Source organism: Bufo gargarizans, chromosome 1, assembly GCF_014858855.1.
Source record: "Bufo gargarizans isolate SCDJY-AF-19 chromosome 1, ASM1485885v1, whole genome shotgun sequence".
NCBI lineage: Eukaryota > Metazoa > Chordata > Amphibia > Anura > Bufonidae > Bufo > Bufo gargarizans.
In genome coordinates this window covers 193611016-193628062 of record NC_058080.1, presented here as the reverse complement: position 1 = coordinate 193628062, position 17047 = coordinate 193611016, and the positions used below count along the sequence as shown (strand labels likewise).

General features: G+C 44.1%; 1 protein-coding gene across 1 annotated transcript in view; it reads left to right on the top strand.

The window, feature by feature from the left end:
- Nucleotides 1-4797, top strand: part of ELMOD2 (ELMO domain containing 2) — a 35362-nt gene extending 30565 nt beyond the window's left edge. The window contains exon 9 of the mRNA XM_044302194.1: nt 2673-4797. Coding sequence (XP_044158129.1) covers nt 2673-2812 — 140 coding nt within the window. The 3' untranslated portion in view covers nt 2813-4797. The remainder of the gene's footprint in view (nt 1-2672) is intronic.
- The last annotated feature ends 12250 nt before the right edge of the window (nt 4798-17047 follow it).

The window sequence follows — 17047 nt, the reverse complement described above, 5'->3', positions numbered from 1 at the left end:
GTAGAACATCATAACCAAATGGAAGGAATAAAGCTTGCACTAACACCACATATAAAGCATTACTAGTTTTTGCTTATTTTTATACTTATTATGCTTAAACAGGTTATCTGGGTGTCCTCAGGATAGGTCAGTGATGGCGGACCTATGGGACTTATTCTAGAGGGTACCCTGGAAAAAGTCTAAGGCGTGCCAATATGCCTTAGACTTTTCCTGTCATTCATCAGCGCAGGGCTCGCTTTGAATGGCACAGGCAGCGCACTGATTGTAGGCAGGATATTATAGCTATATGATAAAGTACATGGAGGATATACTATATTGGACTGTAGTATTCAGGTTAAGTTGTCGTGTTGGCACTTTGCGATAAATAAGTGGGTTTTGGGTTGCAGTTTGGGCACTTGGCCTCTAACAACAGGTTTGTCATCATTGGGATAGGTCATTAACGTCAGATCAGCGGGTGTCTGACTTCCGGTCCCCGCCGGGGTCCCCCCTGACGAATGTTGCAGCCTCCTCACAGCTTTCAAATCGCAGTGCCTTCCATTGGATAGCGGCTGGCTGCTCTTGGTATTGCAACTCATCCCCTTTTTTTTTTAGGCTGCTTTTGAAGGTTTTGATGTTGGGGAGAGTCTGATGTGCCATGGTAGTGAGTTCCAAAATATGTGAGATGCTTGTGTAAGAAACAAACAAAGAAGGAAGTCTTGTGAGGATCAGCAGGAGTAGCTTTAGCTTTTTACCACTTTTTGGCTCCCATCCCTCAACACTGGACCTGTGGAGAATGGCATGCTTATCTGCTACAAAGGAAAAAATAAGGGTTAATCAGCACATCCCTAATGCACGTCGCCATGGCTGAAGGCACGAAAGCCAAAGCAAACACAATGCGACAGCACTCTGCAAACACAAATAATAAAGTAAATACACTAGTGCCATACTCACTATAGAAAATGTGCTAATGGCGCTTTATAAATGTGGGATTACATTTTGTACAAAATCATTTGTGCCTATCCGCCAACGACAAGGTTATCTCTTTAGGACAGGATCCTACACTAAATACTACCTCCAATGGTGCCATACCGGCCTTTATTAAATTCAGAGAATGTAGGTTCCACATACATGCTGAGCCCACTCAGTTTTTTTTACCTCTCCTGGTGCCAAATGGCCTCCAATAAATACAGGGAGAGCAGGCTACAGCTTTATACTCGCACTAATTAAAATCAGTCGTTGGCGGACAGGCACAAATGATTTTATACTTATCTGCTACCCCCCCAATCGGTTTCAGCTCCTTTGGTCCACTGCTGTGTTTGCTGTGCTCCGATTCCCACTTGTAAATTTCTGGCAAGGACGAGGATTATGTGTACCACTGCATCCAATGATGGGCCGCAATGGTGACTTGTCTTCCAAGCAGCATGTCACTGGGTCATGTGACAATGCCTTGAATGCAGCAGTGAACCAAAGAAGCGGCAACTGGACAGGGAGGAGAGGGAGTCAAAAAGTGTTGGAAAGCTGGTAAGAGGGAAGCAGAGAAGCTGTGGGTGGATGCCGTATAATGCTGAAGTGGTCATAATTTTACTTTACTTACCGTATTTTTCGCCGTATAAGACGCACTTTTTCCCCCCCAAAAGTGGGGGGGAAATAGCAGTGCGTCTTATACGGCGAATGTAGCCGATTTTGCTTAGTTTTCAATGATACACCCGCCGCGATGCCGTGCGGCGGATATATCAGCTGTGAGGGAGGAGGGGCTGGGGGCCGGCGTCTGCATTTATAATGACAGCGGGGCCCGTGCAGTGACTGTATTCTACTACACGGGCCCCGCTTACTGTACAATCATATCCCTAATACCGTAGTTAATTGTTGTGTGCACTGCATGTAAAAGCATAATGAGCGATGATGAGCGCTATTACTTACAATTAGAAGCGCTTGCCGTTCGGAGCAGGGAGGAGGGAGGAGGCAGGAGGCAGGCCGGGAGGACGGGCGCTGGCAGTGTGAGTCATACGTCACGCGCCTGCGCCGCCTGCTTCATGAATGAAGCAGGCGGCGTGGGCGCATGACGGATGACTCACACTGCCAGCGCCCGTCCTCCCGGCCTGCCTCCTGCCTCCTCTCTGCTCCCTGCTCCGAACGGCAAGCGCTTCTAATTGTAAGTAATAGCGCTCATCATCGCTCATTATGCTTTTACATGCAGTGCACACAACAATTAACTACGGTATTAGGGATATGATTGTACAGTAAGCGGGGCCCGTGTAGTAGAATACAGTCACTGCACGGGCCCCGCTGTCATTATAAATGCAGATGCGACCCCCACCCCCATTATAAAAGCAAATGCGACCCCCACACTTATGGAGGGGATCTGTGGATGACACATAGCATAAGATGCTATATATGTGTCATCCACAGATCCCCACCATAACTGTCATACACAGATCCTCATAACAGCGCCATCCAGAGAGGATCCCCTATAAGTGTCACCCACAGATCCCCCATAACAGTGCGTCATCCACAGATCCCCATAACAGTGCATCACCCACAGACCACAATTAGTTCAAAATATTTTTTTTCTTATTTTCCTCCCCAAAAACCTAGGTGCGTCTTATACGCCGGTGCGTCTTATACGGCGAAAAATACGGTAACTTTTTTTGAAGTAGTACTTTTATTTGATGTGACGGATTATTTTGTTTCAGGCTATCTTCTCTATGAATTTGACAAGTTCTGGATCAAAGAAGAACCTGAGAGCATTATGCATTTCAACCAGTACAGAGAAAAGTTCCATGATCAGATCAAGCATCTTCTCAGTGACCCTGATGTCATACTGACTCTTTAAAGCATCATCTTAATCATAATTTATATGTTCAAGGCCTCGGTACCTCCTATTATTTAATGAAAATTTCCCATGAGCTTTGTTTTGTTCACTGTGTATATTGTTTTACTATCGCTACCTGACAATCAGATTCTATGTATGTCTGTACCTGAATGGATTTTCCCACCATTCCAGTGTTAACCTGTACGTCATCTCTCAAGTCTGTATGTTGAATATTATTCTTAGAGCCTGTGGCATAATCTTGATGTCTTAAGGGTTTTCCGGGATTTAAATATCGATGGCCTACCCTGAAGGTAGGCCATCAGTATCTGATAGGCAGGGGTCTGACACCCCGCAGCACGATCAGCTGTTCTACAGTAGCTCTGGAATAATGCAGCTGTGTCCGTACTTTAGTGGACAGAGCTGATGACTGCAGCGCTGCTACCATTCACTTCAGTGGACGCAGTACTGCAGTTTAGCAGCTCTGTCCACTACAAAATGGACGGACAGCACTGTGTAGCTGGTGCGGATTTCCAGTGGCAGAGCTACTCTGAAACATCTCATCAGCAGTGTTTGGGCTTGTCAGACACCGGTGGATCAATATTAAAATCCCAGAAAACTACTGTAATGCTTATGGTGTACAGTTTATTGCAGGAAACTGCGCTTAATTTTCCTCCTGCAAAATGATGTAGAAGTTTTTCATCTCATAAAATAGTTTTGCACTTGATTCCGAGCCTTCATATCTAAGGTTCTGGTCACATGGTGGATTTTTCTTGTCAGATACACTGTGGAATTTGTGGCTGACTCTTGGATTTCTGCAGTTGTAACTGTCGTGGATATACATGTGAGGCTAATATGTGTGCAGCTACCCAGCCAGCCACTGAAGAAATGACATGTTGATTATTTTTTTTCCTGCAAAGCAGATTTCACCTCCATGCCATATAACCTCCAGCGTGGATTTCCCATTGATAACAATGGAAGGTAGATTGTGAGTGGCTTGAGTACAGACTTCACTGCAGAATATGCACTGAGATCTGCACGGAAAATCCACTATGTTTACATACACTTAGTTTCCTGCAATAATCTTTAATCTGTTAATGTTTATGTTTTGGTCACTGTATTCAAGAAAGGTTTGCATGTTTACCACAGATTTATGTCCATTTTAATCATTTACAATTTAATAATTTACAAGTTGCAATAATTTACAAGTCCTCTGCAATCACTGATATTTCACTTAAACCCATCTTCTGCAAGGGGGTCTTGGTGGGGCACGGTCCTATAAAGGAAGCATTGGCTGGGGTCTGTGGCAACCAGACCCAAGGAGTGCTACTCGAAAATGTCCTTTCCTTGACACAGATTACAGTGCTGTTTGAAATCAATATCAATATATATCATGTCAGAAGATGAGTTTATGTGAAATTTCATTTGAAGACTTCCTTGCACAAAGGGGGCCATTTATTTATCAGTCATTTATCAGATGCACGCCAATTTCTGGCGTATATGTGGCGCTGACTGTGACACACAGGTTATTCACTCCGCAATCTTTGACTTTTCCCCGCTTATGCCAGGCCTAAAAAAAAGGTGTGGCCGAGGAAGGGGGCAAGCTGGCAGGCCCATCTCATTTATCATTTTCTATGCCAGTTTTAGGCGTAGAAAATGGCCTAAATCTATGCCAGCAAGGGAGCTGGCGTAGATTTAGATAGGCAGTGGATATGCCGAAGTTATGTTGAGGTTGGTGCCCCTTCATAACTTAGGTGCTGCCATCACAAAGGGGTATTAAGATGCCAGTCTTGAAAAATGTCCCCTATGTCTATAGCTTAAGTCACGTATTGTTTGGTGTGATGTCCATTGCTGGCAATGGGTTCAGGTAATTAACACTTAGACACGCTCACACTACACCATATTCCTTTTGATTGTAATGTTTCCGGTCACACAGTGCGTTTTCACATTTATTGCTGTTATAATATTGCGTGGTTTTAAAGTAATAATTACAGTTCATCTAAAACAGACCAAGATATCCTAGTGCACCAAATATTTTTCTCTATTCTTCCCTCCCTGGTCAAATAACCAATTTGATGCCCAGTGCGGTCAGCCAGGCTAGGGCAGTAATGCATCATTACTGTATATTCATGCGCCACTACTGTACATAATTCTTAGGTGGTCTGAATGGAACTGAGATTTCTTTCCCGGTTTCTTTATAGAGATTCCCTGTCACTGGGGAGTACTTCATTTTGTATGGCTCTGGGATAAGAGATTCAGACTTCTGCACTATTTAGTGCTAGATCTGAAAATAGAGATCAAGCAATAAAAGCCTAGGCTAATCTTGAGCTCTTTGTGGGCAGCTTAATTGTCCTTCCTCATGACAGAAAAAAAAACTGATAAAAATAAAAGTTACGGCACGGGGTGTGTTAAAAAAAATGTTGCATCTAGTGGCAAAAAAAAATATTTTCTAAGTTTCAGAAGTCAGTGGCTTCCTGTTCTTCATGGAGCTAATCATGATGCAGACTACCTGTTTCCAGAGTGACCACTGAATCGTTTTTAAAAACTGGTATTTTAAGGCTGTTCACATCACGTTTGTGATGTAGGTTTAGTGGCTAGACAGGAAAGCTCCTGACATACATACTGAATGTACAGTCGTGGCCAAAAGTTATGAGAATTACATAAATATTGAAAATTGGAAAAGTTGCTGCTTAAGTTTTTATAATAGCAATTTGCATATACTCCAGAATGTTATGAAGAGTGATCAGATGAATTGCATAGTCCTTCTTTCCCATGAAAATTAACTTAATCCCCAAAAAACCTTTCAACTGCATTTCATTGCTGTCATTAAAGGACCTGAGATCCTTTCAGTAATCGTCCTGTTAACTCAGGTGAGAATGTTGACGAGCACAAGGCTGGAGATCATTATGTAAGGGTGATTGGGTTAAAATGGCAGACTTGACCTGTTAAAAGGAGGGTCATGCTTGAAATCATTGTTCTTCCATTGTTGACCTGCAAAGAAATGTGTGCAGCCATCATTGCGTTGCATAAAAATGGCTTCACAGGCAAGGATATTGTGGCTACTGAGATTGCACCTCAATCAACAATTTATAGGATCATCAAGAACTTCAAGGAAAGAGGTTCAATTCTTGTTAAGAAGGCTTCAGGGCGTCCAAGAAAGTCCAGCAAGCGCCAGGATCATCTCCTAAAGAGGATTCAGCTGTGGGATCGGAGTGCCACCAGTGCAGAGCTTGCTCAGGAATGGCAGCAGGCAGGTGTGAGCGCATCTGCACGCACAGTGAGGCGAAGACTTTTGGAAGATGGCCTGGTGTCAAGAAGGGCAGCAAAGAAGCCACTTCTCTCCAAAAAAAGGGACAGATTGATCTTCTGCAGAATATATGGTGAATGGACTGCTGAGGACTGGGGCAAAGTCATATTCTCTGATGAAGCCTCTTTCCGATTGTTTGGGGCATCAGGAAAAGGGCTTGTCCGGAGAAGAAAAGGTGAGTGCTACCATCAGTCCTGTGTCATGCCAATAGTAAAGCATCCTGAGACCATGTGTGGGGTTGCTTCTCATCCAAGGGAGTGGGCTCACTCACAATTTTGCCCAAAAAACACAGCCATGAATAAAGAATGGTACCAAAACACCCTCTAACACATGGATGTCAAACTCATGGCCCTCCAGATGTTGCAAAACTACAACTCCCATCATTCCCTGATAGCTGTAGTATGCCCAGGCATGATGGGAGTTGTAGTTTTGCAACAGCTGGAGGGCCACGAGTTTGGTGAAGAACAATGCATTTTCCAGCACGATGGAGCACCGTGCCATAAGGCAAAAGTGATAACTAAGTGGCTCAGGGACCAAAACGTTGAGACACGTTGAGATTTTGGGTCCATGGCCTGGAAACTCCCCAGATCTTAATCCCATTGAGAACTTGTGGTCAATCCTCAAGAGGCGGGTGGACAAACAAAAACCCACTAATTATGACAAACTCCAAGAAGTGATTATGAAAAATGGGTTGCTATCAGTCAGGAATTGGCCCAGAAGTTGATTGAGAGCATGCCCAGTCGAATTGCAGAGGTCCTGAAAAAGAAGGGCCAACACTGCAAATACTGACTCTTTGCATAAATGTCATGTAATTGTCGATAAAAGCCTTTCAAACATATGAAGTGCGTGTAATTATATTTCACTACATCACAAAAACAACTGAAACAAAGATCTAAAAGCAGTTTAGCATCAAACTTTGTAAAAACTAATATTTGTAGCATTCTCAAAACTTTTGGCCATGACTGTATGTACATCAGGACTTTTAGCCTCTGTCTGACTGGTATAGGTCAGTTTTTATGCAACAAAAAAGTATGAAATAGTTTAGTAAATTATGCTATTTCATACAATGATATTCAGTAATACAATACATATGTTAAATGTATACATTTATTTACTTTTTTTGGGACCCTATCTTCAGATTTAAAAGGGTTTTCCAGGATTTTTTTTCTGTATCTGCTTGATATCTCTATCTGACACCCGGATCCCCCACCGATCAGCTGTTTTGAGAAGGCAACAGTGCTCCTGTGAGCACAGCGGCCTTATTTCTGTTCACCAAGCACAGTGCCGTACATTGTATAGCGGTTGTGCTTAGTATCGCACTCAGCCCCATTCACTTGAATATTCACTTGAATGGGGCAGAGCTGCGCCCAGGCCACATGACACATGAATGTGTCATCACTTGGCCTAGGAAAAGCAGAGAGAAGGCCACCGCGCTCACAGGAGCGCTGCTGCATTCTCAAACAGCTGATCGGTGGGGATCCTGGGTGTCGGACCCCCACAATCAGATACTGACTGATGATCTATCCTGAGGATAGGTCATCAGTTTAAAAGTCTCGGAAAACCCCTTTAACAGCTGGTACAATGATGTCAATAATACAGAGGCTAATATATGTTCAGTAGTGCTACACTGCTACTGCGCTGTTCTAATTGTATCCTATAAACCCAACTGAACAGATACACTGCCCACAAAAAGTTAGGGATATTTGACTTGTGGGTGATGTTTCAGGATGAACCTAAAATGCACTCTAACTTTACAGGTGAACTTAATATGACATTCTCTAAACTTGAAAGCACATGTCCAACTGGTCAATGTTTCAGTACTTTTTGCACAATTTGCTGTTCTCTAAGAGGAGCTTAACGGCAAAATTGTGTTTGATCCATGAATCGCCCAATAAATTTCCTGGATCAATCATGCTGTTCATATTTTGACATCATGAGACCAAGATGACACCTAACAACTGATCAACAGTACCTTGCCATTGCAAGGCTTCAAGCAGGATGTTCTCAGATGGAAGTGGCCGCTGAGTGTCATAAGCAGGGTGCAACAGAGTGACTGGAAGAGTCACAGAAAGGCATAGAAGTGGATGTCCTCTGGTCACATACCACACTGATGACCACTTCATTGTAAACAATGCCCTGCGAAACAAGATGGTGAATGCCACACAACTCCAGGCACATTTAAGGGAGGTGAGGCACCCAAGTCTCACGTCAGACCGTTTGAAACCGTTTACATCAGCGTGGTCTGCCTGCTAGACGACCTGCAATGGTACCTGACCACACCACCAGGCACAGACGTAATCGATTTGCATAGGCCAGGAAGTATTAACGCTGGATGAGGGACCAGTGGGCCTCTGTTTACTGGTGAAAGTTAACTCACACTGAGCAGAACACGATGTTGGACCAGTGAAGGAGAGCGCTATGTATCAGTCAGACAAGCCTTTGGTGGTGGTGGTGTTAGTGTGGGCAGGTGTGTCTAGTTAATACAGAACTGCCCTACACTTTGTGAATGGGGCAGTGACAAGCCCATCATTATTCCAGTTATTGTGCCTCTGCATGGACAACACAGGCCTAATTTCATCTTCATGGACGACAATGCGCCAACTCATCGAGTTCGCATCATTAGGGAATGGCTGCTAGAGATGGGATACCTTAAATGGAGTGGCCTGCACTTTCTTCAGACCTGCATCCCATTGAAAACCTATGAGATCAGCTGAGTCGCCGTTTAGAGACTTGTAACTGTACCCCAGAACCTCAATGACCCGAGAACCGCCATTAAAGAAGAGTGGGATGCCATGTCTCAGCAGACAATAAGTCGACTTGTGAACAGCATGAGACGTCGTCGTCAAGCTGTAATTGATGCTCAAGGCCACATGACAAGTTATTGAGAAACTGAAATTTTTGTGGGGTTATACCCACCACTGTTGTTGGCTTTTGTTTCAATAAATTGTTTGAGATGAGGAAATCGCCATTGCATGCATATTTTACATAAATTTCAACCGAAATCCAAATATCCCTAACTTTTTGTGAGTAGTATATTTCCATAGCTGTCATACGCAGTAGAACCGCCTACAATCTGGCTTCCGAACCCACCACTCGACCGAGACTGCCCTTACCAAAGTCACCAATGACCTACTGACAGCCAAAACAAAGAAACAATACTCTGTCCTCCTTCTCCTTGACCTGTCCTCTGCCTTCGACACTGTTGACCACTCCCTTCTGTTGCAAACTCTCTCATCTCTTGGCATCACTGACCTGGCTCTCTCCTGGATCACATCATACCTCACAGACCGGACGTTTAGCATCTCCCACTCCCGCACCACCTCCTCGTCTCATGCCCTCTCTGTTGGTGTCCCGCAAGGCTCTGTCCTAGGACCCCTGCTCTTCTCAATCTACACTTTTGGCCTGGGACAGCTCATAGAGTCCCATGGCTTCCAGTATCACTCCTATGCTGATGACACACAAATATACCTCTCTGGTCCAGACATCACCACCTTACTATCAAGAACCCACAATGTCTATCTTCTATATCATCCTTCTTCGCCTCTCGCTTTCTTAAACTTAACATGAATAAGACAGAATTCATAATCTTTCCCCCATCTTGTTCAACCCCCCCAACAGACCTATCTATCACGATCAATGGCTGCACATTATCCCCAGTCAACAAAGCCCGCTGCCTTGGAGTGACCTTAGATTCTGCCCTTTCCTTCAGACCGCACGTCCAAGCCCTTTCCACCACCTGCCGCCTCCAACTCAAAAACATCTCCCGCATCCGTGCTTTCCTTAACTTTGAATCAGCGAAAATGCTCGTACATGCCCTCATTATCTCCCGCCTAGACTACTGCAACATTCTCCTCTGTGGCCTTCCATCTAGCACTCTCGCACCCCTCCAATCTATCCTCAACTCTGCTGCCCGACTAATCCACCTCTCACCTTATTACTCCTCTGCCTCTCCCCTCTGCCAATCCCTTCACTGGCTCCCCATTGCCCAACGAATCCACTTCAAAGTACTAACAAACACATACAAGGCCGTCCATAACCTGTCCCCTCCCTACATCTCTGAGCTACTTTCCCGATACATCCCCACACGCACTCTCCGATCCTCAGAAGACCTCCTTCTCTCCTCTCCTCTTATCGCCTCTTCCCACAATCGATTCCAAGATTTCTCCCGTGCATCCACCATACTCTGGAACTCGCTACCCCAACATATCAGACTCTCACCTACAGTGGAATCCTTCAAAAGAAACCTGAAAACCCACCTCTTCAGACAAGCCTACAACCAGTGACCCTGCCGCCTCTATACCGCCATGACCAACTTAACCCGCACCTACTGTGTCCTTCTCCCATACCATGTAGATTGTAAGCCCTCACGGGCAGGGCCCTCTCTCCTTCTGTACCAGTTTGTAACTCATCTTGTTTATGATTAGTGCAATTGTCTGTGTTATGTATGTGCACCGCTTATCATATGTACAGTGCTATGAAATGAATGGCGCTTTAATAATAAATAATAATAATTGCATTTTTCTAACCTATTCTGTCAATGCACGTGAAAATTATAAAATAAAATGTATATGCAAAGTATGGCCTAAGATAAAGAGATACATAACCTTTGAGACATTACCAAAATGCATTAGCAGTTTAAACTTTAAATGTAATCGAACTAGGTGCAAAGAAACAGACTAAAAGACAGGATCACAGGTTAATGTTTAGCAGCTCTTAATTACATTCTTAAACCTCATTCACACGTCAGTGATGGTGAGCCAAAACCAGGATTGGAGCCTCCACAGACATCCGGTATAAGGGAAAGAACTGCACCTGTTCTGTGTTTAGAGCCTCATCTGGTTTTGGCTCAAAATTACTGATGGAAATCACTGACTGAACACTGATGTGTGAATGAGGTATTACTAAGCAGTCTAGTTCATATGGCGTCTTGCTGGTGTTTTCCCTGCATGTATCCTCCAGTAAAGCTGATCCATGAAGTGCAGAAGGTGACTATGGATAAACGCATCCAACCATTTTCTATTTGCGTGGCAATACTGCATTCCAACAAAGAGAGACATAAACTGGTGCTGTCACCCACAGGCAGCGCCTGCCAGTTTTTTTTTTGGGGTGGAAGGGGGGTGTTAAACACTGTTGTTGACCATTTATATAGATGAAGGATTCTCAAAGTAAACAAAAAGTCGGTGAATCTCAGTGAAACCAATTCCCACAAACGATTGTATTTCTGTTCTTTTAAAGGGAACCTGTCATCAACTTTATGCTAACCTCACTGAGGGCAGTATAAATTAGTGACAGAAATGTGTCACTCATGAGCTAAACGTATATGGTTGCTGGGAACCAGCATCATAATCATTGCAGCCCAGGCCTTGAAAAGAGTCAAATCTACCTGAGAAGAGTCCTGGTTATTCATTATCTCGTGCTCTCTCACCCATCTGCTGATGATTGGCAGTTCTCTCCTAGAGAGAAAGGGAGAAAACTCGGTAGAAGACTGTCAGTCATCAGCAAGGATAGCAGGAATTCATAAATAACCAGGACTCTTCTCAGGTGGCTGTGACTCTTCCAGGCCCAGTCTGCAATGATTGTGATGTTGGTTCTCGGCAATCACTTACTTTTAACTTTTAAATGACAGATCGCTGAAATCAACTCACCTGTCTCTACTGTCACTAGTATGGGCAGTGTAACGTTGATGACAAGTTCCCTTAAAACTTTTCTATATAGAATAGTGACAAGCGAATTGATTTGTTCATCTGAACGAGTTTATACTTTTGAGGAGCGTCCCTACAACTCTCGATAGGCCGCACATTTAAAGGAACTTTTAAATGAAAGACATATATTACATAGAATATGCACAAAGTCCAACCATGTCAAATATACAGGCGCAGACAGTTTCCCAAAAACATAATCGCTATTTCTTCAACTTTTTTTCTCAGCCTAAACATAGAAAGAATAACCAAACAATGTGTATACGGGCATCAAGGCAATGTCAGGTATAGAAGGTTACTTACATATGATCTATATCAACATACAGCCCAACCGCTATCAACAGTCATATAGAAAGTCTGAATGCCCATGCCCCTTTACTGCAAGTTTCGCCGTACACCGTGATCTGGCTACAAATCAATTCAACAATTTTGCAAGTGCATCATGCACTAATTTTCCGGCGCATGCACAATCCCCGATTTTCATTTGACTAGCCAGATCATTCACGCATGCCTCGATATGTTAATATGCTGGAACATTAGTTAATTGTCTGTAGAGGGACGTGCCTTTACAGGCTTAAAATTCATTTGGATGAACAAATCGATTTAGTATAAATCAATTTGCTTATCCTTAATGTAGTCATTTTGTTTGCTTATATTTTTGTCCTGCTGTTGTAGTATCTTCTGTCCGAACTATATACCCACATAGATAACTGTTCTGTTCACTACCAGAATACTTGATCAAAGTCCTGTAGATGTTGAGCATCAACTGCATTTTTATATATAAAAAAAAATGAAGTTGATGCTATCTTAAAAGTCACTTGGTGTCGGCTTTATAATGTTCTTAATGGAACACGACTTAGAAGTACAGGGTGGGCCATTTATTTGGATACACCTTAATACAATTGGAATGGTTGGTGATATTAACTTCCTGTTTGTGGCACATTAGTATATTTGAGGGGGGAAACTTTTCAAGATGGGTGGTGACGTGACCATGGCGGCAATATTGAATCCAACTTTTGTTTTTTCAATAGGAAGAGGGTCATGTGACACATCAAACTTATTGGGAATTTCTCAAGAAAAACAATGGTGTGCTTGGTTTTAACGTAACTTTATTCTGACCACTTATAAAATGTGTTCAATGTGTTGGATTGTCAATGCAACCCTCTTATCCCACTCTTCACACACTGATAGCAACACCACAGGAGAAATGCTAGCACAGACTTCCAGTATCCGTAGTTTCAGGTGCTGCACATCTCGTATCTTCACAGCATATACGAGATGTGCAGCACCTGAAACTACGGATACTGGAAGCCTGTGCTAGCATTTCTCCTGCGGTGTTGCTATCAGTGTGTGAAGAGTGGGATAAGAGGGTTGCATTGACAACCGAGGGGAGACGAGGGGAACACACAGCAGTTCCAACAGAGGCACTCTCCAAGGCCTGGGACAGTTTTATGACACCCCGCCAGCACCCTCAACCTGATGCGCTGCCTAGTGTCACAAGGAGGAAAACATTTTGGAAGATGGTGAAGGAGTACATAGCAGACCATGTCAGCGTCCTCAGTGATCCCTGTGTGCCTTACAACTATTGGGTGTCCAAGCTGGACACGTGGCATGAACTGGCGCTCTATGCCTTGGAGGTGCTGCCCCACCACCAGCATTTTCTCAGAGCGTGTATTTAGTGCTGCTGGGGGCATAATAACTGATAAGCGCATCCGCCTGTCAACTGAAAATGCTGACCGGTTGACTCTTATAAAAATGAACAAGGCCTAGATTGCCCCTGACTTCTCTACTCCACTAGAGGAAAGAGGCTGAACATAAAGGCACTCTAAATGTGGCTTTTATGGTGTATTGAATACACTGTATTCCCATGCACCCCTTCCACTACTAAAAAGGGTATATGGTTCAATCTCCCTTTTCTCGTCCTCCTCTATCATATCAACATGCCTATTAGGCTGCCATCGCTCCTAATGTTTTAAAGGGTCAGCTCATCACCGGGCCCTCATCTATAATGTTTTAAAGGGCCACCAGCAGGCCCTCACCCATAATGTTTTTGAGGGTCACCAGCAGGACCTCAACCATAATGTGCAGCTCGGCAGCAGGCACTCGCCCACAAAATTTATTAGATGGTCAGCTCGGCAGCAGTCCCTCGTCCATAATTTTTTTTCGATGATCAGCTCGGCAGCAGGCCCTCTCCCACAAAATTAATTAGATGGTCAGCTCAGCAGCAGACCCTCGCCCACAAAATGTATTACATGGTCAGCTCGGCAGCAGGCACTCGTCCACAAAATTTATTAGATGGTCAGCTCGGCAGCATGCCCTTGCTCCTAATGTTTTTGAGGGTCACCAGCAGGCATCAATCATAATTTTTTTGATGGTCAGCTCAGCAGCATGCCCTTGCTCCTAATGTTTTTGAGGGTCACCAGCAGGAATCAATCATAATTTTTCAAGGGTGTGTATGATGCCCTCCTTTATGTGTGATAAAGGGTGTATTGGAGTGCCGGTTCCTTGTAATTTTGGTAGCCCTTTCCCTTTAGTGCATAGGCTTTATGAGTGTAGGAGTCCCACTCCCTGAACAATTGTACCACAATGTGACTGAGGCCCTCCTTTATGTGATATACAGGTTGTATCGGAGTGCCTCTTCCTTGTACTTTTTGGCAGCACTTGCAGTTTATATACAAGTAAATATACAGGAAAGAATGTTTCCTACCAATTTTTCCTCTAAAATCGATTTTATCTTCGGTTCGGTGCGTATTATTGTCAGTCTGTAAAAGTGGTGTACTACACGGTCAACATCGTTCTCAGCAGCGACCTGGGAGTCCAAGATGCATCCAGACATCCTCCCCATGCTGTTCCCGAACCATTTCAGTGGTGTTTTCATCAATTTCTGACCTTTTCCAATAAACCAGACACCCTCTCCTCTTCACAGCAGGGGGTGCCTGGTTTAATGCTTGGGTTCTCCCATTGATTTCCATTGTGCTCGGTAGAGCATCCGAGCATCCCGAGGTGTTCTACTCAAGCACCCGAGCACTTTGGTGCTCGACCAACACTAATAAGGCAGCCTTCACACAGATGTGTAGTTTATGCAGATTTTTGTGTGCTTTTCTCGTTGTTTTCTGCACAGGAAACGTGTTATTTGCAGATTTTTACACAAATTCACCCCAGATCTCACCTTTTGCATTGCAAAGGGTGAAATCTGCACTGATAATAACAAACGATTAACATGCCGTGGATTTCAAAATGTGCACCACAGGTCTATTTCCTTGTGGAAAACTTTCACACCATGTATATTGTATGTGATAACATTCTGAAAATATTATGTACTCTCAATCTGCCTAATACGTACGTGTGGCAGCGAAATTGCATGTGGAAAATCTGCAGCGTTTTACAGTAGCAGCACAGTGGATGAGATTTAAAAAGATCCTCAGCGTTTCTATACAAAGTCCAAAAATAAAAACAGGACCTAGGGCTCTGCTGCTAAATTGTGTTAAAAGGATTATTCAAATATTGTAAATATATCTAATATATAAAGCTGCGTGTATGTATCTGTGTATGTCCGGTAAAGGAATCTGCACCGTCGCATTTACAATCACGAAATTGGCACACAGGTACATCAGGTGTCCTAGAAGGTCTTAGCTCTCTAGGATGTACCGTTCCTGAGATATTCCCAAAAATGCTAATATGGCACCATCACATGACCTACATTAGCCAATAGAAGCTTCCAGGTCTTTCTCCTCATATCCCAACTGCCATACACGCGTTCACATGACCCTTATCAGCCAATAGAAGATCGCAGGTCCTTAGTCTCCACACACACACACAGTTTTACACCAGGTTTCCTTAACAACCCAGCCATTTTTTCTTCACTGCTGTATGTCAGCTTTAAAGGGGCAGGGCACTCTGGATGACAGTGTTAAGGGAGCGGAGTTCTGTGGAGGTCAGTGTTAAGGGGCAGATTGCTGTAGAGGTGACTGTTAAGGGGGTGGGGTGTTGTGAAAATCACTGTTAAGGAGATGGGGTACTGTGGAGGTCACTGTTAAAGGGGCGGGTTGCTGTGGAGGTCACTGTTAAGGGGGCAGAGAATGGTGGAGGTCACAGTTAAAGGGATGGTCCGCTATGGAGGTCAGTGTTAAGGGGCGGGGTGCTTTAAAAGGTCACTGTTAAGGGGGTTGGGTGTTGTGGAGGTCACATTTTAGAGAAACTGAGCTCTGTGGAGGTGAATGTTAAAGGAGGCGGTTTATTGTGGAAATCACTGTTAACAAGACAAGGTACTGTGGAGGTCACAAATAAAGGGCCGGCCACTGTGAAGGTCACTGTTAAAGGGTTTGTGCTGTGGAGGTTACTGTTAAGTGGGTGGGGGCTGTGGAGGTCACTATTAAAGGGGCTGTGGGGTATTGTGAGGTCACTGTTAAGAGAGCGGGGTACTGTGGCAGTCACGGTTAAAGGGACAGTCTCTGTGGAGGTCTCTGTTAAGGGTTGGGAAGGTTGGAGGTCACAGTTAAGGGGAATGTAACCTTTGGTCAGTGTTTAGAGGGTACTGTAATGGTCACTGTTAAGGGGACAGGCACCTGTGAAAGTCACTGTCAAGGGGGTGGGGTGCTGTGGAACTCACTGTTAAAGGGGCAGGCTGTTGTGAAGGTCAAAGTTAAGGAGGTGGGCTGCTGTGGAGGTCCCATTTTAAGGAGACGTGGCACTGTGGGGGGTCAGTGTTAAGGGGTAGTGGGGCTGTAGAGATGGAATAGATGAAATATACCCGTGCTAAGCCGGGTCCTTCTGCTAGTGTATATATACACTCACCTAAAGAATTATTAGGAACCCCATACTAATACGGTGTTGGACCCCCTTTTTCCTTCAGAACTGCCTTAATTCTACGTGGCATTGATTCAACAAGGTGCTGATAGCATTCTTTAGAAATGTTGGCCCATATTGATAGGATAGCATCTTGCAGTTGATGGAGATTTGAGGGATGCACATCCACGGCACGAAGCTCCCGTTCTACCACATCCCAAAGATGCTCTATTGGGTTGAGATCTGGTGACTGTGGGGGCCATTTTAGTACAGTGAACTCATTGTCATGTTCAAGAAAACTATTTGAAATGATTCGAGCTTTGTGACATGGTGCATTATCCTGCTGAAAGTAGCCATCAGAGGATGGGTACATGGTGGTCATGAAGGGATGGACATAGTCAGAAACAATGCTCAGGTAGCCTATGGCATTTAAACGATAACCAATTGGCACTAAGGTGCCTAAAGTGT